The 23591-nt window shown below is 55.2% G+C and overlaps 4 protein-coding genes across 4 annotated transcripts; 2 read left to right on the forward strand and 2 right to left on the reverse strand.

Moving 5' to 3' along the window:
- Positions 1 to 3978: 3978 nt before the first annotated feature.
- Positions 3979 to 10802, forward strand: GCG54_00009737 (uncharacterized protein; the record flags this gene model as incomplete). The annotated part of the gene is made up of 4 exons (XM_045409676.1): positions 3979 to 4522; positions 4643 to 7814; positions 7877 to 8214; positions 8341 to 10802. 4 exons carry the CDS (start codon positions 3979 to 3981, stop codon positions 10800 to 10802), a joined length of 6516 nt encoding a protein of 2171 aa, XP_045262200.1.
- Positions 10803 to 12009: 1207 nt separating this feature from the next.
- Positions 12010 to 13873, reverse strand: GCG54_00009738 (Protein HOL1; the record flags this gene model as incomplete). The annotated part of the gene is made up of 4 exons (XM_045409677.1): positions 12010 to 12080; positions 12133 to 13588; positions 13653 to 13753; positions 13828 to 13873. 4 exons carry the CDS (start codon positions 13871 to 13873, stop codon positions 12010 to 12012), a joined length of 1674 nt encoding a protein of 557 aa, XP_045262201.1.
- A 3197-nt stretch (positions 13874 to 17070) lies between these two features.
- GCG54_00009739 (uncharacterized protein) lies at positions 17071 to 19915 on the reverse strand (the record flags this gene model as incomplete). The annotated part of the gene is made up of 6 exons (XM_045409678.1): positions 17071 to 17933; positions 18039 to 18265; positions 18321 to 18487; positions 18550 to 18820; positions 18996 to 19388; positions 19710 to 19915. 6 exons carry the CDS (start codon positions 19913 to 19915, stop codon positions 17071 to 17073), a joined length of 2127 nt encoding a protein of 708 aa, XP_045262202.1.
- Positions 19916 to 20415: 500 nt separating this feature from the next.
- Positions 20416 to 21831, forward strand: GCG54_00009740 (Protein DMR6-LIKE OXYGENASE 2; the record flags this gene model as incomplete). Its single annotated transcript, XM_045409679.1, has 4 exons — positions 20416 to 20696; positions 20775 to 21463; positions 21603 to 21691; positions 21778 to 21831. 4 exons carry the CDS (start codon positions 20416 to 20418, stop codon positions 21829 to 21831), a joined length of 1113 nt encoding a protein of 370 aa, XP_045262203.1.
- Positions 21832 to 23591: the final 1760 nt, after the last annotated feature.

The following is a 23591-nucleotide window of genomic DNA, read 5'->3' on the forward strand; positions in this document are numbered from 1 at the left end:
GACTTGGGTGTGCATGAAGGCCCTGTTAGTTCCCGATGCGCAGCCAGCGGCGCTGCAAGTGCACCCATCCAGACGCAGGTCTGGCGCTGGCTCGAGAGGACATTCGCCCATCGTACAGATGCCAGATGGGGCTTCGGCGGCGTGGGAAGACTGGCCAGGAGCTCCGGCAGGACGTCGCCGTGCGAACAGGTACGAATACAACCCCCGTTGGATGTCCTCCCACCGTCGCAGGTGCATGGCTGCCCAGCTGTCCATGTATCGATACCTCATCGTGTGCGGCTTGGTGCATCAACGTCGATGCTAGCTAGCATGCTGGCCGAGCCGTTGTCCGCATGGCAACGTCTCCATGAGCGACGGCATCTCCCTCAGTTTCCTTGCCCTTGCAAGCCTCGTCCCGCTTCCGCCGCCACGGCCCAGAGACAATGGCAATAGCGTTGGTCCGTATGCCATACATAGGTGTGTGAGAAGACTCGCCTGCATAGCAGAAGCTGCTTGTCATCAACATGACAGTAATGTGCCTGTAGGTATCCATCCTTCCACGACGAGCTCTGCGCGTACGGAGTGTGCAAGGCATCTCACTTCTCCATGGTGCCCATGCTTGGCAGGTGGATGTGGGCGTGTAGATACATGGGGGAGCGCGGCGAGGTGGCTGGAGAGGCATGTGTTTCCCCCAATTGAGCGCTGTCGGCGAGTGAAACGGATTCCCAGTCAGCTAGAAGGGAAGTGACCGTTGAGTGTCGACTGACGCAGAGATGAACCCCGAGGAGAAGACGAGCGCCCGGGCACAAGCGGATAAGGGTTCTGGCAGGGCCGTGATACACAACTGCTTTCTGTGCGTGCGACTTTTTCTCTTGGGCTGGCGGGCTCGTTTTTGGAGGGGTTGATGAGACTGTAACGTGAGGCGTCATGATGAGCAACATGGAACATCGCAGTGCTGAGGAGGGCAACAAACAAGTGTTGCAGCGACAACCCAAGAGACGGTGCTGCCAGCTCACTGCCCGGCGCAGGGAAGAAGGATGGAATAACCAGCCGTTGCGCGCCTTGGGTAGGTCCCGCTTGCAGCTTAGTCTAGGAACCGAAGTCAAGAGACGACGGGACTGTCAGAAGCAATTAAGGTGCGGATACCGGTCCAGGAGCAGGTGGCATTGGGGTACCCTGTCTGGGTAAGGTAGGAAAGAAAGTGAAGTGGCAGGCAGGCGAGGGCGCGGCAAGGGCGTTGATCGTTGTGTCGTCCCCTCCGGCCGTCGTCCCCTCGGTTCTGTTCGCGAACTAGCTCGAGGGCCATCGTCACAACCCGTCTGCTTGTCTAAGTAAGGTACCCTACTGTCTGTCATCGCAGGGACTTGAAAAAGGCTCCGGCGGGCCATGGAAAGAAACGCATCGCTAGCAACTTTGAGCATTCTTAATAACCTTATGACCTTGGCTTTGTGTGTTCCACTCCCGCAGTGTACTACTGGTGGTGTGTGTGTGGTGTGTGGTGCGCTGCCCGAATGCCCGCCCACTTGAAGCAGATGGGATCCTGGAGAAGAGGCATCACCTGGGCGGCAGGCTGGATGGGAGGGGAGGCCCCCCCCCCCCCCCCCCCCCCCCCCCCGCCNAGGGGGCCCCCCCGGGGGGGGGGGGGGGGGGGGGGGGGGGCCCCCCCCCCCCCCCCCCGAAGTGGTGTGAATCGAGTCAAAAGACGGGACTTGCAGGGACTGCATCACACTTGTGCAGCCAATGAATCGCCGGGCCCGCCCTTCCACCCGCCCAGATGTCAGGGATGAACACCCTCTGGCGGACGAGTCGCTCGTTGCGCTCTTGCCGACTGTGGCACCTCCCTCCTCGCATCTACTGTATGCAGTGCTTGGTATCATGGATGATGGGCCATGCGAGGGGAGCGGGACGATACTGAGGAGCAACAGCCGGGAGGCAGCAGAGGAGACTCACTCATTGATGATTCGGATTGGACGTGATAGGACGGCTGGCTGGGCAGATGGATCGCAAAGACGTACATCCAGCATCCATCCATATCCATAATTATTACTCCGACATACCTTACCTCAACTTGCTTCATGCTATGTACGGCTCCTGCTGATCAAGGGAGCTTCCTCCTCCTCTCGTGCATCAGGCCTTCTTAATCTTCACGACGACTGGACGGCACTACCAACACTCATTCGATCCATCTCTGCCTTAACAGTCCCATCATCAACCGACGCCGGCGGCGCATGCGATACGACCCCGAATCCTACGCATTGCATCGCTTCGACCCGACCAACGACGAAGTCATCCGTTCAACTCGACGTGCAGGCCTACGATATCCGGCACCGAGCCAAACAGAAGCCTCCTACCGGCACCAACGGGTGTGTTGCCTGCGTGCCTGGTGCTGCAAGATACTGGCGGTCTGCAACATTGTCATCCTCCAATTCGCCTCGCCGCGACGATCCAGCAACGACGCGACGGGCCATTGGCTCCCTGTGCAGCAAGTAGCTTGTAAGAATCTTCTTTCCGGACCGTCTCCAGCCTTCTTATTGCTCCGTTTCTTCTCATATATGACTCGACCTCACCTCCCTCAGTCAGTCAGAGAGGCTCATGAGGAAGAAGATAGGGGAGCCACTGAGAGTGTTAGACGAGAGCAAGACAAAAGCCAAAAGACTTGAACGACGAATTGACTTCTTTCAGCGCGGTCAGACTGGCACTTTTTGGTGAGCGAAACAGTGGCGACGGCCATCTTTTGAGGTGTAACACCAAAAGCTCCATCCCTGCTATCGCTCGCAACTGGCTCGTTATCGACCTGGGCTACCACCGAAGGTCTTCTCCAGCCTACCTATCTTTAGCCTGAGCTGCTTGGTAGCATAAGGTAGGTAATTAATCAACTACTTACTTATTAGGTAGGGACAAGTGAAGCGGCCAGCGACCTGGACTCCTGAGGTATTACTATTTCGCCCTGTGGCACCTCTCCTCCGTCATTCTTCCATTCCATCCCTCACCTCCCCCCCAGGACCCTGGCGCCGTGCTGCGCTGCGCGTAGCGGCCCCCGTCCCTTTTTCTGCCAGCCGAGCCGATCTCCCCCCAGCCCGCGCATTTACGGATACTTCCACCACCTCATTCACAATCACAAACAACTTTACTAACTTGCGCAACCTCTGTTCCAGTCTCACTTCGCTCCGGTCATACGAATCCCTGAGACCGCACATCTGCAGAGACTCCCCTCGCACAAGCAGCCCGTCTTTCGTTTCATCGCTGCGATTGCCTGCCTCATACTTCCGCGCGCGCAAACCGCTGCCCCTCACCGATACCCCTCCAACGAAGACGAAACGACGACAGCGACCACCTCCCCACGTGCCCATCTTCGTCGATTCCCCCGAAAGCCGGCGCAGCTTCCATGATTTTCAGCACAGGAAGCTGCACCACGAGCAACAATTCCCAACATGGCTGCGGCCACGGTTTCGGCGTCCTTTCCAGGAAACTGGGCAAACGACGCCCATTGTTGGAGAACAACACAGCACTTGAGGACTAGCTGGGATCAAGAAGATGTACGACTTCGCTTGCGCATCATCGCCTGCGCATGGGAAACCGCCTGGCGAAAATCACAGGTATGACCCGAATCATTTTCGTCCTTCGTCATTCTTTTTGCTCCAAATTTGTGGGCGACGGCGTCGTTCCAGCGCCGACGCCTCCAAAGTTCGGTTTAAACCCAACGGCTACCAGCGCCGCAGCGGTTTGGAGAAACCAACGAGTCCAACGGGGGAATCGGAGAGGGGAGGGGCTCAGCGCATGCCGCCTTACCCCCCTTCCCCCATTCCACTAACACGCCTCAGTCATCAGATGAACATGTAGACTAAGCTGATCCGCTGACACTCCTAGATCCCATCCTATCGCCGAACCATCAGAATCAACACTAGCACCTCGAGCCCGCTGAAAGTACCAGATTGCGGTCCGCGATGGTCGCGACATGTAAACCCACCATCTGAAGCATCTGAATCATCAGAACAAGTCATGGATCCGACTGGCTCTGGCGGATTCGCAAACCGACAACCCTCAGACTTCTCATTCTTTGTCCGACCTCAGGCCTCGAGCACAGACACGCGGGAGCGGCACGGCAAGGATTCCATCTTTCGAGATCCGACGCACGGTTTCCTCATCGATTTTGGTTCGGAGGAAGGTTTCACGCAAGCGGCAAAGAAGAAAAAGAAGGCCCCGGCCAAGGCTCCCACGAACAATAGCAACGATGACGATGCTAAGAAGGACGATGAAGGCGCTGGAGACGGAGGTGATCAGGGAGGCGAAGCGCCCAAGGACGATGCTGGTGCGGCTGGTGATGGCGACGGCGGTGACAAGGACAAGGACAAGCCAACACCGCCTGCCGAAGAACCGCCCCCAGAAGACGATGGTTGGGGTTTTGCAGCCACCAAGACCAAGAAGAAAACCAAGAAGGGCATTGCCGATGATGCCCCGTCGATTCCCATGGACTCCTTCCAAGACATCAAACTGGACGATCATGGAGGTGGCGGCAGCGGCGGCGGACTGGATCTAAATTTTGGTACAACGCACAGTAATACCAACAGCAACAGCACCGGCAACGGCAACGGCAACGGCAACGGCAACGGCAACGGCAACGGCAATAAACCAGGAGGTCTTGGCGGCTTGGGTGTTGGTGGAGGACTGGGTACTTGGGGCGCCGGACTTGCCAGCTCTTGGGGTCTGAATTGGGGGAGTAAAAGCCCGGTTTCAGCGGTCTCTACTGAAAAGGAAGACGCAAACCCTTGGGGCCTCAGCACTGCAAAACCAAAGAAGAAGCTGAACAGTCTGGGATTCAGTTTTGGCGACGAGAAGGCCGAGCCCGAGCCAACACCTCCTCCTCCCGCGCCCGAACCTGAGAGGAAAGAGGAGGAGGACCCATGGGGCTCTTTTGCGACTTCTAAGAAGGACAAGAAGACGAAGAAGAAGACCAATATCTGGGATCCTTTGCCAGAAGAAAAGAAGGAAGAACCACCAGCCGATGATCCATGGGGATGGGGCACTACAGGTAAGAAGAAGGGCAAGGCCGATCCGGAGCCACCAAAGGAACCAGAACTGGAACCCGAGCCAGAGAAGAAGGACGACCCTTGGGCACTTTCAACTCCTCTTCCCAAGACGGAAAAGAAGAAGAAGAAGAAAGGCCTGCTTCTTGACCCAGAACCGGAACCGGTTCCGGATCCTCCCAAGCAAGATGACATATGGGACTCCTGGGGCATGAATAGTAAAAAGGCAAAGGAGGAGCCTGAACCACCACAGTTCATCCCCGAACCTGCCCCAGATCCTCCCCCAGCGGCGGCAGCTGACCCATGGAGTTGGGGGACGCCAGCAAGCAAGACAGACAAAAAGAAGAAGAAGAAAGGTCTGCTTGCTGAGCCAGAGCCTCCACAAGAGCCCGAACTAGAGCCAGAGCCAGAGCCAGAGCCAGTACCGGAGCCCGAGCCCGAACCTCCAAAGGTGGAAGAAGATCCATTTGCTGGTTTATCAAAAACTCAGAAAAAGAAGAAGAAGGCCGAGATGGCGGCAGCAGCACTGGCCGCGGAACAAGCCGCTGCTGACGCCGCCGAGGCCGAGGCTGCGAAAGAGCCAGACCCAATTCCGGAACCGGAGCCGGAACCAGCGCCGGAACCCGATCCAGTTGATGATTTCGGATGGGGCATCACCACAAAGAACAAGAAAAAGAAGAAAGGGAAGAGTGAACCTGAGCCCGAACCCGAACCCTTGCCTCCACCGCCACCTCCAGCTCCTGAGCCCGAACCAGAGCCGGAGAAGAAAGACGATCCCTGGAGTTTCGCGAGCTTGTCAAAGACCGACAAAAAGAAGAAGAAGAAGGGCCTTCTCGCCGAACCGGAGCCCCCTCCAGAGCCTGAACCGGAGCCTGAACCGGAACCTCTCCCTGAGCCTGAACCAGAGCCGGAGAAGAAGGACGATCCTTGGAGCTTCGCTGGTTTATCTAAGACTGATAAGAAGAAGAAGAAAAAGGGACTTCTTGCCGATCCAGAGCCGCCAAAGGAACCAGATCCCGAGCCCGAACCCGAGCCTGAACCGGAGCCCGAACCTGAAAAGCCAGCAGAAGACGACTTCTGGGCTAGCATAACCACCAAGAAAGACAAGAAGAAGAAGAAGGGCAAGCTTGTTGAACCTGAACCGGAACCTGTTCCCGAGCCAGCTCCTGACCCACCGACTCCTGAACCAGAGGCAGAGCCGGAGCCGGAGCCAGAGCCCGCTGTTGAGGACGACTGGGGCTTTGGCCTTTCTAAGAAGGATAAGAAAAAGAAGAAAGCTGCAGAAGCTGAGGCAGAGCCCGAGTCAACCAAGAGCGAGAAGAAGGACGATGACGATTTCTTCACCGGTCTTGACTCTAAGAAGGACAAGAAGAAGAAGAAAGAGGCCGAGGAAAAAGCGTCAGACTCCTGGGGCATCTGGGGCTCTTCTAAGAAAGATAAGGAAAAGGAAAAGGAAAAGGAGAAGGAAAAAGAGAAAGAGAAGGATAAAGAGAAGAAGAAGAAGAGCAAAGAAGTTGCACCCGCAGAAGAGCCTCCGGCCGAGGATGACTGGGCCGATTGGGGCCAGAAGAAGGACAAAAAGAAGAAGAAGAAGGACGATGCCATGGCCCTGGTTCAACTTGAGGAAGACGAACCGACTCCCGCAGAAGAGGCACCTCCTGCTGTGCCCGATGTTTCTGATCCGCTCGAAGACACTGGTGGCGACGGCTTCTTCAGCTCTTGGATGACTGGTGGTAAGAAAGACAAGAAGAAGAAGGGTGACGCTGAGATGGAGGCCTCCATGAAACCGGACGCTATCGAGGAGCCGGTGGACGATATCTGGGGCACATCGTCCAAAAAGAAGAAGAAGAAGGACAAGTCTAACAACGAGCCCGTGGAAGTCTTGGACGAAGAGCCAAGCCTGGATTTTATGCAGCCAGATTCCGTCGAGGAAACCAAGGATAAAGGCGACGACGATGACTGGGCCGCCTGGGGTTCCTCGAAGAAGAAGAACAAGAACCGTAAGGACAGACTTGCCGACCCTCCACCGCCAGCTCCTACCCCTCCCACAATGGACCTGACTGAGCCTGAAGCAGAACCAGAACCAGACAAATCCAGCTTCTGGGGTGACTTGACTTCGTCCAAGTCCAAGTCTAAGGACAAAGAAAAGGACAAGGACAAGGAGAAGTCCAAGAAAGAGCCCAAGCTGAGCGAGAAGGAGCTGAAGAAGCTCGAAAAGGAGAAGAAGAAGGCCGAGAAGGAGGAGGCAGCGCGGAAGGCGAGAGAAGAGGAAGAAGCCGCCGAGCAAGCCGCTAGGGAAGAGGAGGAGCGCCTTGCTCAAGAAGCGGAAGAGGCCGCCGCTGCCGAAGCTGCCGAGAAAGCCCGGATTGAGGAAGAAGAAGCTGCCGAGAAAGCTCGCATTGAGGAGGAGGAAGCCGAGAAAGCTGCGGCGGAGGCGGCAAGGATCGCTGAAGAAGAAGACCTTTTTGCGGCTCTGGAGGCTAAGAAGCTCAAGAAGGGCAAATTGACGAAAAAAGATCAAGCAGCCTACGATCGGTTGAAGGAGGCCATCGACCAACGGAATGCGGACCAAGCGGCCGCGGAAGCGGAAGCTGCAGCTGCAGCTGCCGCAGAAGCTGAAGAGGTTGCCCGCATCGAGGAGGAAGAGCGGCTAGCTCAAGAGGCTGAAGAGCAAGCCGCCAGGGAGGCCGAGGAAGCTGCGGCTAGGGAGGCCGAGGAAGCGGCCGCCCGAGAGCGAGAGGAGGCTGAGGAAGCGGCCAAGAAGTCCAAGAAGAGTTCTAAGTTGGAGAAGGAGTCTAAGTCCAAGTCCAAGTCTAAGGAGAAGGAGAAGGAGAAAGAGAGGGAGAGGGAGAGAGAGAGAGAGAGAGAGAGAGAGAGAAAGAGAAGGAGAAGGAGAAGGAAAAGAAGGAAAAGAAGGACAAAAAGAAGGATAAGAAAGACAAGAAGGACAAGGACAAGGAAAAGGCAAAGTTAGAAGAAGAGGAAGTTGAGCAAGAGGAGGAGGAGCCTGAAGACGTCATCGACGACATCGACAAGGACGACGAGCTTGGCGACATTGAACTCACCGAGGAGCAAGTGGAGGAGCTTCTGGCCGATGCCGAACCCGCATCACCACCTCCGCCTCCGGTATCACCGCCAATTCTGCAACCCAAGGCTGCCTTCGATGCCTTCAGTTTCTGGGGACTTGGCGGCAAGAAAGCGTCCAAAAATGGTAAGTAGCCTCAGGCAACCCCCAATTTCCCCTTCACACCACTCCAGCACACCACCAAGCCTCATCGAGACTATTGAAATGAGATGCATCCCACCATATTACAGCGCTGACTCATCTTTGTTTTAGAAGGTGCGAGCAACGATTGGAATGACAACAACACGTCTTCCGCCATAAGCAACGACGCCTCGACCTGGATGCAACCGTCTACGGCTCGTAAGGCTAAGGGAAGCAAGATCGCTGACAGATTGAAAGCATTCGAAGCCAAACCGCCATCGCCGCCGCCAGAAGAACCAGAGGACGAGCCGGAACCAATTGTCGACGAAGAGCCTGAGCCGGAGCCGGAGCCGGAGCCGGAACCAGAGCCGGAACCCGAACCCGAACCGGAGCCAGTTCCTCCGCCTCCGCTGACGAAGGAGGAAAGAAAGCGACTGAGGAAGGAGAAGAAGCGCCTCGAGGCTGAAGCAGCAGCCGCACCACCACCTCCGCCGCCGCCGCCGCCGCCGCCTGAACCTGAACCGGAACCTGAAGCTGAGGAACCGGTCGTAGTCGACGCTGACGCTGACGAGAACAAGTCCTCGGAACCTCCTGGCGCGTTTCCTGCCGAAGAGGACGAGAACGAAATCATTGAGGTAATTGAGGCGCCGCCTGTCGAGAAGAAAAAGAAGAAGAAGAAGAACAAGGACAAGTACCTTCTCGCCGAGGATATACCCCCGCCTCCGGCGCCGCCACCTCCTCCTGCAGTGCCCGAAGCGCCTCCTGTCGACGAGCCGGAAGAGCCTCAAGAATCTGAAGAGGTTGAACACCCCGAAGTGGAAGAGCCTGAAGAACAACCTCCTGCCGAGGAGATCGAGGTTGTTTCTCCTCCTGAGCCAAAATCTTCCAGGAAAGGCCGAACCAAGATTAGCCGCGAGGGTTCCGGTTCGTGGGGCACGTGGGCGGCTTCCAACTCTCGTGACAAGGACCGAGATCGGGACCGAGATCGTGATCGTGACCGTGACCGTGATCGCGATAGGGAAAGAAAGTCCAAGCCCGAGAGGCGGGAGAGAAAACACGCTTCTGCGGAAAAACAGGGGACCAAGAGCTCTTCCAAGGGCTCGAGCTCCGATAAGGCCGACCGTTCCATCGAAGCGCCGGCGCCAGCACGTCCGAAGCTGACGTCCATGTTTAGCACGCCACCCATTTCTCGCTCAACCTCCACTCGGGATCGGCGGCTTGGGTCCGGACATCCGTCGCGTCGACACTCGGTTGATGCCAGTGGCTTGATGTCCCCGCCTCCCGAGGAAGCGCCCCCAATGTCCTCCAAAGCGGCCAAAGTACTCGGCGTCGATAAATCCAGCAGTCGGCGTCGCAGGCGCGATGAAGAATTTGTTATGATGGGAGCAAGTGGAGATGGGGAAGACATCAGCCCCCCAAAGTCCTCCCGCCGACGTCAAAGATATCCTGATGAGTTCGCGACGCCCGATGTTCCTGAACCGCCACCCATGAAGCGATCCAGCTCAAGCGCCAAGAAGGGCCTTGGTGGCCTGTTCGGCCTCAAAACACCCAAGCCGGACCGCCCAGAACCACCGCGCAGGCGACATACATATGCAACCGACGATGACACCAGACGGCAGCACCGCCGCAAGGGCTCCGCTGCTGACGCTGAAGAGGCGGAGGCCGTAGCAATGACGGACATGGACCAGGAGGCGCGTCGCGCTGCTCGTCGCGCCCGCCGTGCCGCACGGGAAGCCGAGGCTGCTGGATTCGTCGAGCAAGATGAGGATGAGGCTCGACGTGCCAAAGACGAGGCTCGACGTGAGCGCCGTCGTCGGCGAGAAGAAGATGACGCGGAAGCTCGCCGTCGCGATGAAAAAGAAGCCAGACGCGCAGAACGCCGCGCAGCACGCCAGCGCGAAGAAGAAGAGCGCAGAGCTGCGGATGACCGCGAGGCTGAGCGAGCTGAGCGACGACGTCGTCGCAAAGAACGTGAGGCTGCCGCCGCTGCCGAGGCAGACGCGGAGGCCAGGAGAGCGGCCCGAGAAGAACGCCGCCGTGCTCGCGAGGAGCGCGACGCGGCAGCGATCGACGAAGATGAGGCTCGAAGAATCAGGCGAGAAGAACGACGTGCTGCTCGCGCCGCTGCGGAGACGGATGGCGAAGAAGTCCGCCATCGCGGTAGTCGCAGGCGGTCCACCCGAGAATCCGGTGACGAGGGCCTCGCCTCGTCCCGCCATAGATACAGGCGTGACGAGGAAGTGAAGCCCGCTTGGCCTCATTCCGGTACCTCATCATGGGTCAAGGAGCATACCGATGCAGGCCCTCCGCCGGAAGACGGTGGTCAGGCGGAGGCCGTCCCAATGACAGAGGACGATATGCGTCGCGAGCGACGAGAACGCCGTCGACGGGCCCGGTATGAAGAGGGTACCGCCGACGAGGCTGACGATCGCCGCCGCAAAGCCCGTCGTGAAGAGCGTGAGCGGCGATATGCTGGCGGCGGCGGCAGCGGCGGTGCCGGGGGCGGCTCCGAAGGTAGTGATGAGCGCCGTCGGCAAGCCATGTTCTCCGATGCCACGCCCCGCAGCAGTTGGTGGCGGAAGTGGACTGGATGATACGACATGTCTGTATGAATGGATGTTATCGAGTGACGAAAGCGTGCGATGTTTTTATTATGATTTTGATTTTGACTTTTCTCTTGGATTTTCTGTTATTCATCTTCAGTATATTTCTTCCCACGACATCACCGACATATACCCCCAATCCATCTTACCAAAAAACGGCCAAATTGTTGTTGCGACGCCTTGATCTAAGCCTGTGAGAAAGAAGAAAAGCCCATGAAATATATACTGTCGGATTGTATCATCTCCTTGGGATCGGAATTTCGGTGCATTGCTTGCGGGGAGGCTCAGGATTACTAGCATACGGACCTTGGAGGAGGCCGAAGGAGTAGGGAATTTGCAAATACACATACACTCTCTCTATCAAGAGTACACACACAGCGCGTGCGCACACACCCAACATAGCGTAGCATAGTTATACCCGGGGAAACGAGTGAGAAATACATTTTTCCCCAGCGGATCTGCTGCTGTTTTCCTCTGTCCGGGAGCAAGGCGCGAGCTCCGTCATCACATGTGATTAGCTGCCTTCGTTGTATGTCGTGGATTTGTGTGACTGGACGGAATTGGGGACTATGCAGAGATGGGCGTGTGGATTGGAGGGGCGCTAGCCCGCGCTGGTGGAGAGGGCAGAGGAGAGGGGATTCATAGGCCAAGTAAGACATGCCACTGCGGAACATGATTGATGCTCTCTGTTTTGTGAGAGGTTGAGGGAACATCCAGTGTGGTGTAGCGGATTCAACCTCTGCGGCACGGAGCGGACCTTGTCTCTAGATGGAGGGGTCAGGAATGGGATGGGCTTGGTCGGGTACGAATAGCTCTCGAAGTTCCAAATCAGATCCACTCCCGCTTGCTACTGCCATACGTGCACGAAGAGACCAACCGACCGGCCGTCCTGGAGGGAGAGCCTCCGTGATGGGTCTGCCCGGGACGGACCTGTTGGTAGCTGGCTTTTGGTGGTTCCATACTCTTGCTCATACAAGACAGACCTAGACATAGCAGCACATTGAAGTAAAATAGAGAAACTAGCATTACTATGGTACTAATGTACGCTCATTTGTCAACGCACGAAGGCGTGAAGCTATTTTAGGTGACGGGCAGATGCGTGTGCCAATGCACTAAACAATGTCCTGTCGTGGGCAGAGATGCTCCATTTGTGAAGAATATGTAAAAGTAGGTCAATATCCAAAAATTGCCCTGCTTTTCAGCGTAGGCCAGTCAACTTGAGCAGGTCGTGTTGGTGGAAGTAGGCACGAACACGCTTTCCATAAATATCTGGATTCTCATCAGTTCACTACCTTAACGGTTGGGCTAAGATGACACTTACACATTGGAATGCTCGTTGCGCAGACGACAACCTGCACGCTCGCAATAGCGAGCATCGTGCGCTTGGTGCCACCGGCAATGATCCAGTCGTAGGCGCTGTATGTCAGTCCAAAGCTGAAAATATTCTTAAAGATAATCATGCAAGTGAAGCCCTCGATGGCAAGATCACGGTAGGCGTCAACAATGTAGAGGGAACTGGCCACAGCGCCAATTACCATGCCAGCGACCTCAAAACCGAAGAAGACAAGAGGAATGCTGTAGTGGAACTCCTTGCTGATAAGTCCTGCAGAGGTGATGCCGAAGCCGTACAGGCCGATGCCCCCAATGATGAACATCGGGAGCACCATGACGATGCGAAACTCCGGCTCGTAGATGCCATTGTTGCGCCGAGTCATGAACTTGGCGCTCCAGTCGGAGAAGACACCTGCAATAATGAATCCCACGAGAGCTCCGACGAAAGCACCCACGTACGCGTAACCGGCGTATACCTCATTCCAGTAGTAAGGGGGTCCGAGGAAAATGGCGGCAACGATAACTCCGATGAAGACCGTCCAACCGATCATGGTTCCCTGGACGAGGCAGCCCCAGAGGAATGCTGGCTGAGCGAACAGTGGAAACGGGCGCAAAAGCAATTTCCAGTAGCTTTCATCAGTTTTGCGGCCATCAAAGAGACTGAGCGATTGCATAAACGTCTTCTCGGGAATGTCAGCGCCATAGTTGGAGGCCATGCCAGGCACAAGCGTCGTCGTATCGGCAGAATTCTTGTCATGACCGTGGTTCATATCCAGATTCTTCATTTCATGGTCACTGGTGTTGGCTACCATATCGGTGTTGAGAGCAGCGTCGCGACGATAGGCCGTCTCGGGGCACAGGAAGAAGACAGCAGGCAGCATGATGGCGCAGAAGATGGCTTCAAGGTAGAAGGTCCACCACCAGCCGATGCTGTGGGTAATTTTACCAACGACGATGGGTGTGAAGAAGGCACCGCCGAAAACGGCCAAATTGGTGAAGGCCATCCGCGAGCCACGCTGATGTACGAAGTACAAATCACCGACAGCAGCGTTGACAAGGGTCTCGAACGGAGCACAGCCGATGCCCTGGACGACACGGGCGCCAAGGAGAGAGTTGTAGTTGGTGCCGACGGCGCCGGCCCAGGCGGACGAGCCGATGAGGATGCATATTCCTAGGATAAAAAGATGGCGCTTCCCCCATACACGTCCTGAGGGCACGAAGAAGATAGCTGCGGCGCCTACTCCAAGGAGGAAGTAGCCCGTCAATAGCGCGATGGACGTGAAGCTCTTGCGGAAGAGGAGCGCGATGGTGACGGTGTTTGCAGCGAGAATAGGACCCAGAGCCGTGGCAAAGATGGCGGTTATGGACAGAACAAAGGTGATGAGATCACGCTTCCAGAGTGGCCAATTGAGGGGATCGTTCGGGTCGTCGGAGGGCTGGGGAATCTGGAGGGTAGGGCTGTCAGCGGGGGTGGCGGGTCGCGATGTGGTTCCTGGAGTGGTATCTCACCAAAATAATGGGAACATCTCCGCTGTTATCGACCTTCAATCCGTGATGAGCGTTGGTCGCAGCCTGTGGGCGGTCGGGGTCGTCGAAGTAGCGCGTCGTGCCTTTTGAGCGGATTGACAGCGTCAGTTTTGGGATGACAGGAGGACAGAGCGGGTGGTAGTGGACTTGGACTCACCTGGAACATGGTCCAAGGACTTGGATTCTAAAACACCGAGACCCATGGTCGCATAAGTTGTTCTTCAAAGCGCGTTGTGCAGCCGAGTAAAGGAGTCGCAGGCTCCCGACATGTTCAGGTCAAGAGGGTAGGTCGGAGTACGAGGCGACCGAAAGATGTAATTCTTAAGATGGGGCCGGGAGGCGGGACGTTGATGGACAGCGCTGGCCGCCGAAGGCACTTCCCGTGCTGCGTCCTAAGGTAAAATGAGCGGGCGACGCAAAAAGGCTATTCTCGATACCAAAAAGGTAAGGAGCCATTCCGACACCTTACTCGGGACCTTGTTCAGAGTGTGGTGCGACCCTGGGACAACGAAAGTGGGCCTCGAGGTTCACCTCACTCACCTGTAGGCTGTCGGCGCCGTCCTACAGGGCCTGGACGGACGGCATTCAGCGGGTGGTCCACTGTTTGTTCGGCACCTGCGGCTTGGAAGTGCTGGGATTCTCCGCAGGGCCCGCAAAATCTTGTGGCTCATCAAACCTTATTCATCAGACCTGTGGGCTGTCTGTGACAGGGAAGCCAGCTTGATTATTTGGCTGACTAAACTCGTTCAAGGTTCCACAGCGAGCAACGATGGTGTCTACAGTGCACCACCAAGGAAACAAGAACTTGAAAAACGGCCAAACTTGCCTTACTGGTTGGTGATGTTATTGCCGTCTCAAGCAGCTGATCCATCCCATCTCACCCCATCCTTTCGTTGTTAGAATCAACCTTAACCCCCCCCCCCAATCGTCCACGTTAATTCCGCTCCTAAGTCCAAGCAGTCAATAGAAACTTCCCGTGCACATTCCCAAAACATGCATCCCACCGTTATCATCTTACACGAAGCCGTGAACTCTAGCTGCAATGGTTACTAATCGTCAATTGTCGTCATATCTATCATGATCTGTGTGGCACACCTCCTTGAGCTTGTTCGACGGGCACGTGAGCTCAATCCCCTCTGCTGACCAGCATCTCCCGGGACTTCTTCCAACGAACCTGCCGTTGGAGTTCCTGGCGCAGGCACGAGCGTCGCTAGCACGGTAAAGTGTCCAAGTAGGGTCCCACGACATCAGATAGGCTTCTGATGTGCAAGGATGCCGCTTCCGAAAGAGGTAATTGGCCGATTCGTTGTGTCCTTAGGCTTGAAATGCGTCGTCTAAGCCTCATCGGTATCGCGATTCTTCAACTTCACGTCGGAGGAACTGCCCGCCTCCGATGGAAAAAACCAGTCATAACGGCGCCCAAGCCCGAATTGCGCGTCTGTCCCCTTTTTCCAATTACATCAACCCGCCGGCCCGCTGTCCATCTGTTTCACCGCGTGTTTCGTTCAAAAAGAAGCAAATGTTGATGCAAAGCGCGCCAGCTTGCGCAAACCGGACCTGCGGCCTTTGTTGTTGATGCTTTGTACGATTCCTCGTTTTTGACAGTCAACGTACCAGACGACGACGACGACCTGCAAAAATTAGTAGGCGCAGTGCCCCCATTCAAAATGTCCTTTGAAGTTGGCAAGCCCGACAGCTGGCCATCTAAGCACAATCCATCTACGTCTTCAGTTAATTTTCCGACGAGGATCGTCTTTCATAATATCTCTTGTATGCCAATCCGAATATCCGAATTCAACCTCGAACCTTCGAATCGATATCAGAATACTGTAATTCCTCCCAGGTATCTTCGAGAAGCTGTCTCGAGGTCTGAAGAGCCCAACAATGGCGCTATGCATCCTGTTAGATTCGCCTAACAGACTGCATGCAGGTTTTGCCATTTGTTTGCTGTAATCTTTACAGCCGTCGGTTCAAATTGGGCGTAGACCGCTTTTACGGCCAGGGGAGAGGCATGGACCGCTACGAACATTTTGGTGGAAAAGAGGTGGGAGATTAAGCAAACAATTCGAGGCAACAAGGATGGCAATTGGTGGCGGCGAGGGCTCTTTCTGGGGAAACTGCATAGGTCCTTGCCTACTCGGGTAAAAGCCTGCTTGCAAACGGAGCGAAAATGGAAAGAACGACGCGTCACGTCCCGTTACGAAGCGCCCTGCTTCTGGCCAACATGGGCATCCCGCGTCCTTCGTAAGGCAGCAATCACTCGCGGAATCTCACCAGCAAAAAAAAAAAAACAATGAACTCGAGGCGTGGTTGGAGTAGTGGTTAACTCGTTGCCCTCCCACTTCCGTTGACAGGCAGAAAGTAGGTTGATATCTTCTCGATTTTGGGAACTTCGCTAACTCAAACAGCACTGGTTCGAACCCGGTGCCGCGCATCAATTCTTTTTTGCAACCTCCCGGCTCTCCGTCGATTGGTACCGAATCATTCTCCCAACCCTTTTTGTGCTTTCGCAGTGTCCAAGAGTTTGGTCAATGCACACCTCTCAATAATCCATTCTTTTTGCTCGTCTGTCACTTCATGGCAGAGAGTAGGCTCTCGCTCTTCGTCGATGACACCAAAGAAAGCGAATGACATCGGTTTTCTCTCACTGCCTTTCGGTTTAACGTACGAATACGTACCACGTTTGCTGGGTCGGAGGGACCCTGAGGGAAGCTCTACGGCCACATCCGAGACAGAGTTCAGCCCTTTTGCCAGAATCTATGTGGTCGATTATAGGACGCTGCGAGCTGTAGTCTGGCCGTCGATTGGCTGGACAAGTCTGTACAGACTAGTTTTGCCAGTTGGTTGGCAAGCGCAGCTAGGATAGGGTGATTTCAGTGGCGAATCATGCAGGAAGCTCGCGGGTGACGCAACTTTGCTAACGCTGTCTTTCCCCTCAGACGACGTTTGACAAATTAATGGCAATACCGAAGCACCTGTCCAAACGCAAAATCCGAGCGGGCACGAAGATGACTCGAGGATCATGACTGCGAAAAAATAAACGGGCCGACAAGAGCAGATTGGCAACGGCGACCGACGGGATGCTATAAACCCTCCACACGCGACGTTTACAACAAGCTCAATGCGCCCCCATCGAGAACCCCAGCAGTCCGATTATGCGTGGAGGAACAGCAACAAGACAAAAAATGGCATAGAACCCATCAATGTGGAGGGCAAAGATCTGGCTCCCGTTTGACTAGGGAAGTGCTTCTTGATAACGGAAGGGGGAACGCAGAAGCTGCTTTGTACCGAAACAGGTACGCAGACTCACGGTTCTTTCGTACGAATTTCTCAATGTTACGGGGCTATACAACAAGACAGTGCACTACGGTTGGAGCACGTTCTCATTTTTGAAACATATCTAGAAGAGTGAGGGGTCTCCGAGACTGAGGTGTCCCCCATTGAAGAAGTTATCGATCATCTCCAAAGAGAATGACCCATCAAATTCTGGCACCATTGTCGTGCCTGTGAACGAGGATGGATGGTCCTGTTGTGGGTGCGACGGTGGCTGTTGCTGCTGCTGTCGTCCCCTTGCGTCTTGATGATGCTGTCCCCAAGCCGCCGGCGTACCACCAGCAGCTACCTGTTGCTCCCTAAGGCTGCTCGGCGACGCCATGGCGATCCTGTGCGGCGCGCGGTTGTCCGTGACGATGGCTGTTGTGGGCGTAGCCGCCGCCGCCGCCGCCGCCGCCGCCGCCACGTTCGCTACATTCGGACCGCTCGTCCCCTCGACCCGCGCGGTGACCTTCTTCAAAGCTCTCTCCAACCCGAATTGAATCGCAGACGGCGAGCTGGCCGACCACACTGAATTCTGCTTCTGCGCCGCCTTCAGCAATTGCAGCACTTCATGACTGCCGCCGTTATTGCCACCATCTACGCCGCCATAAGGTGGCTTTTGCTCATACTTGGAGATAATCAGCATGGCGTACGCGACACAGAGTCGATGGAACTCAGGCAGCTCCTCTGCCCGAGTGGATGGCATCTCCACGAACGCCCTCACCACCTCTGTCGCGAAGCCGCATACCCGAGCATGCGCCAAGTCGTGGAGCTCTGGGTTCTGGTGAGAAGGCGGCTCCTGACGCACGGCATCAGCTGGCTGTAACCTCGGCGAGCTTGACAGGGAGTCGTCGTCCGAAGAGGCCTGGTCGTGCTCAAGTGAGCGTCGGGCGAGAATTAGCCACGCGATGGAATGGCTTATCCTCAGTGTCGAGGCCGCGGGTAGTTCTGGGAAATCATAATATTAGTAATCGGCATTGACAGTTGTCTTCTTAATTATGTTCATGCCCAAAGTGGAAGCCGGGTATTGACATCGTCGACTTGAGTACTCACCAAACAGATAGTTCCACCTCAACTTCCACGCCGCAAGTTCTTCGCATTCCCCGTCGGCACCGAGGTACGAGCGCTGCGAAAATTTGTCCTGCAGGATGAGGTACAGTGTGATCTCCGCATACATCATGGCGTCGCGCATGGTCACCTCTTCAAAGTTGAGGAGGAGCTTGCATTGTGCCAAGTAGGCAGAAGGCACGGTCGCTGGCCTACCTGTAGTAGCCGCCCAACTAAAGAATGCAAGTCAGTAGTTTGTCGAGACTTGATGTTGTAGAACAAACTGACTGGAGGTTAACTAGGCATGTATTGGCCCAAAGTCGTACGACTCTTTGGTCATCCTCTGTCGAAGTCCTCGCCTTTGTTCTCATCAGAATTTCCGAAAAGTTGATACTCAACATCGCCTGCTGGGCGCAATGCCCACTCAACAGCCAACTGTCGACATACTCGGGGCTCTGTAGCATTGTGTCAGCCTCCTATTGCTGGAACATAGAGTCGGCCTCATTTTATCACGCACCGATGGCGAGCATGCCCACAGACTCATGATGAGAATACCCATCAACTCCTCCAGCGGCAACGGACTCGCAATCATGAGCTGGCCAAGTTGTAGCCGCACATGTTCGAACACGCGTCGATGCAAAACTGAAGAGCTGTGTTCGGAAAATCTCATTGCATGCAGGCAACATGCGTCGTGCAAAAATGGTGACGCGTGTCTGAGATCCCTATTCCTCGGGGCCAGGTCGATCTCGCTGTTTAACAGCAAGGTGTTTTTTCTTCGACGGACAAACCTGCTTGTTGCGTTAGAGGAAGAAGAGAATTAGATGCCGGCTTGTTAACACCCTCTCCGTCACACCTAGGCATCGTTCAAGCCCAAGGTTGCCGCTTTTCCTTTTGTCTTGGCCCCCCACAATTTCTTTGAACCCTGACACTAATACGACTTTTGTATAGGAGAAAAACACTTACTCCAAGACTAAGTCGCGAGCCGTCTTCTCGCTCAGTATCCCCAGAGAAACTAGGTCAGCCTGAACATCAAATGTTCTTCGGAATCCTCCGCTTAGCTGGCTTCCGACTTTTCGAACAACCTCGGCGGGAGAGGAGTAGACATGTCGATCCGCCGGTTCAACATCCTCGTTTGCAGACGACCTACCAACAGTACCACCAGTACCACCGCTGACGACAATTCCAGCCCCGTCGTTGTCATCTATGACGCTGGTGCTAGTAACATTTTTATCAACAGCAATAAGTCTTTCCTGACGGCCCACGGCCAAAGTCCTCTTTAAATCTGGCCTGATGCTAGGCGCCAACATTTGCACAGTGGCTTTCAGATCAGCTATCGAGGCCTCCAGACTTTTAATTCTGTCGAGTTGCGTCTTTTTAGCACTTTAAAAAAAGGTTAGGAGGCATTTTTCTCCCAGAAAGAAACAGACATGAGGGCGGAGAACTTACCTTGCGTCCGCGTCTGGCTTACTCGTCGGTGCTTCTCTTGAAGAGACGGAATGCGTGTCACCGCTGTCGTTCCACGTGCAGGTAATCCTACACCCTGTCAGTCAACCCATCTGATATTGCCCTATCATTTCGAGCTAATTTCTGAAGGGAATATCGTTTTGGGGCATCACAATCCTTGATTGTCCCCTAACCTCAAGACCGCATAACAACCAAGATAATGCGCTTTCTTACCTTAGCGAACGACACCGTGAGCACTGCTCAGACTCCTCGTCTAGCTCACATCGACACTTTTGCCGACGGCAAGTATCGCAAGAAAGAATTCGCCGCCTCCTTTTCCGATTGGACTCATCTCTGCCGCCTCCCGCACCGTCCTGACGGCTCTCATCGCTCAGCCGGCGGCGGCGGACGTTGGACGCATCTGTCTCGTTCTGCATCATGTTTTCCTCACTTCCAGACATTACAAAACAATTCGAGATCGACTATTGCGGAGATGGGGTATGCGGATATCGCGTGGTCGCCGCGGTCTTGACGATGGCAGAAAGGCACGTCGTCGGACGCGCCGGACAAAAACGGAATTAGCCGGAGTCGGAAAGTCGTTATCTCGTCCTCGCTGACTTTATCGTCCAATGGAAACCGTTCAGCGCCGGAGCATGGGGTTGCAGGTGGAGTGGAGATAACCGGATATGGACGGACCGGGGTTGGTCGAGCATGGAACCTCGATCTGCTGTGCGTAGGGACTCCGGGGGACACCAGTGGCGAAAAAACGCGGGTTGGGTAACTCCTGTGTAAGTCTCGGGCTGCCTTTGATATAAAGTCTAAAATAATAACGGCTCCAAACAGACGTGATCTGAACACAAAGACTCAATCGTCGCACAGCACATCGTCATCTACGCCAATTTTTACATATGCGGCCTTAGTCGCTACGCAGGAACACATTATGGCCACCAGCACGGAAACGATACCCGCTGGGATGAAGAAGATCTACCTGGGCAGTTATGAGGGCCAGACATATCGACTTGTGTCGACGAACAGGCCGCGAGACTGCACCCCGGATGAAATTCCCATCATTGACCTGAGTGGTATCTACGGCGATCTCGACGCGCGCAAGGCGGTTGCCCGTGAGATATTGCACGCTGCGAAGACGAGCGGGTTCTTTTATATCGAGAACCACGGTGTGCCAGAGGATGTGACGCGTGCCGCTCACAAAAAGGGGCTCGAGTAGGTCTCTGCCACCAAAAAGACGTGGCGACGATGACAGTGGCGTTAAGTTGAGACGAACGACTTACACGATGACAGGTTCTTCAGGCTCCCAGAGGGTGAGAAGCGGAAATTGACCTCGAACACGTCTGCATACGGGTACTGTGGGTTTCGAGAGATACAGGCGAACGTCACGGAGTCCAAAGACAGAAAGGAGGCCTTCATGTTTCATTACGAGCCAGAGTTTGACCCGTTGTACGAGAACCGCTTGGACCAGGTTCCGGTCCACGTCCGGGAGCACTTACCAAAAGAAGACTTCACCTGGACCGACTCCGGGGACGACGCCGTCCTGCCGGGCTTCAAGTCTGCCTTGCTGTCACACTGGCGTGCCTGTCTGGATCTGTCCCGTCGTCTGATCCGTATCATTGCACTTGCGCTGGATCTGCCCGAGGACCACTTTGACGGCGCAACAACGTATCCGGGAGGCGACTTCGCCGTGAATTTCTACCCCGGCCACGGCGACGACCCGGTTGAGGATCCGGACGAGGTCGGCGTCGGGGCCCACACGGACCTCCAGATCATGACTCTGCTGTGGCAAGACGAGCACAAGGGGCTTCAGGTGCTTAACAGCTCCGGAGAGTGGATGTGGGCGCCGCCGGTACCGGGCACGTTCGTGGTGAACATTGGCGACTTTCTCATGCGGCTGACAAATGACCGTCTCAAGTCAACGGTGCATCGGGTCTTGCAGCACGGCCGGGAGGACAGGATCTCGATGCCTCTCTTTTTCGGTAAGTCTGTCTCCTGCAGCCTCGCGGGATGTGAGGTCATTGATCCCGCAAATGATGGGGCTGATCCAGTGATCCCTTCCTCCGACTGTGTCTTTCTGATCCCAAAAACCTGTTTTCAACTAAACGATGACGTGTAAAGGTTTCAATTTCGATCAAAAACTCGGTGTGTTGCCCACTTGTGTCGATGAGGCGCATCCCGCCAAGTATGAACCTGTGACGTGCGGCGAGGTGAGTCTATCCGAACATCCACCCACCTACCTAAGCCCCGAGATAATCAGCGAGAGCGAACGTGTGTGTTGACATGAGACGAACAGCTCATCGCAAAGCGCTTAGCCCGGACGGAGATAACCCCCCGGCAGAGTGTCTGAATTAAGATGTCGAGACGTTGATGGCCCCTTGAGGTTGTAATGCATGGATTGAACGTAGCCCGCCGGATGGTAGAGCGCGACATCGTTTGATCGGGAACTTTCCAATAACAACTTGCCTGCCGCCCCAAGTGTTGCATGGGAACGGACAGATAGTTGCAGGGTTTCACGTTGCGTTTCCTGCAGCGGCAGGTCTCTTGGGACGGAATACCACGCACATACACACATGATGCGGATGTGCTGTCGTCAAGACACCTACGAGAGTAAAGGATGTATCCGGCTTCCCCGACCTGTCAAGAGATTGAAATCAAGCAACCGGCTTCGATTCCCAGCTGATATCAATGACCCTTCCTTTTGCGTGCCCCTGCTCTCTGTGCTTACGCGTGCAGCGGAATACTCCATATGGACGAGAGGGGACCTGTATGATGCTCTTTCCCACCCCCCACACGCATCAAGAAATTCGAATCTGTACAGCCGTAGTCCTTGTTGCGAGTACGCTTGCATGGGCCTGCGAGTATCCAGCGAATGGGCACCATAATCGTGGAAAGCGGGGGGGGTTTCTCGGTGATCTCGATTCTTTGCCTGGTTATGGGGTCGACTGATCGCTTCCCCAAACGGTGGTCCATATCGTGCGATTCGGAAGAAAAAAATTAAAAAAAAGTTACAAGCCCACTCGAGGAGTCCAATTTCCTCACCGCTTGCTGACTGGTGATTCGCGGCATGTCGCTTGCACGTGCACCTCCAGGGGGTCGGAGTTCGCCCAGGGGCTGGAGAGCGTTACAAGGTTCTGGTGAGCGCCAATCTGACAAGTGACAAGTAACGAGACAAACGGGGTCACCTTCAGTGTGACTCTCTCCAAGGCAGTGGAGCGGATCGGATCGCTGTAGCACTGTGAATTCCGTGGTACCTCGCCCTAGAGGCGTGCGAGAGCGTCCAGCAGCTGCCGGGAGCCTTGCGAGGCTTCAAACGCAGCAGAAGCGGTCATCAAGGAAACGACGACAGAAGATAAAGTCTCTAGCGGGCAATGGTGGTTGATGCCTCGAACTGTCGTCTGTTCTCTCGGGTAGATCAGCAAATCGCTCCCCGCGATAACCCCGCAGGCTCGAGGGGAAGGGGGGAAAGTCTATACGGTCTAGACTGGGCTTCGTCTCTTCGTTCTTGTCAAAAATCGAATAGGGTTTTCATGACATTTTGCCGGCCGGTGACACAAAACAAAAAGAGGGAGGGCCCTGCCCCGCTCACTGGAAGCGCCGTTGATGCTGGTAATTCCCTACTACCCGCGTGTCTGAATATGGAAATCCCAGCGAAACTTGCTGTACGAGCGGCCCTTTGGAGCGGGTTTGATTTCACGTCGAACAATACATTTGCGAATGCCAAGAAAACCTCGGAGACTCAATCTCGAGATATGCCTCAATGGCGTCACGCATGGCGAGCATGAGAAAGATTGTGATCCGGCAATACATCACGCCTGGTTCCGGTGCGGACATGGCTTGGCATTGAAGCCATCTCCGGTTTGCTGCAGGAGACTCCCATGACATTTTGATGTGTGCAGCTAGCAATTTGTTCATTCCGTTTCTTTTAGACAAAAAAGTTGCTTGATATGGGATGAAGAAGCCGGCCGCTCTGCGGATGGGCCGGATGAGCCTCTCAGAGGATACGGTCAACGGCAGGAAACCGTCTCTGCTTTGGGCGACGTGCTTTTTGTGCCGTGGCCCTAGGAAGGCACAAATAAGCTGCGGTTGGTCCTTGAATCGTACGAGCAT

The sequence above is a fragment of the Colletotrichum gloeosporioides genome (genome assembly GCF_011800055.1).
Source record: "Colletotrichum gloeosporioides strain Lc1 chromosome Unknown consensus_57, whole genome shotgun sequence".
Classification (NCBI taxonomy): Eukaryota; Fungi; Ascomycota; class Sordariomycetes; order Glomerellales; family Glomerellaceae; genus Colletotrichum; species Colletotrichum gloeosporioides.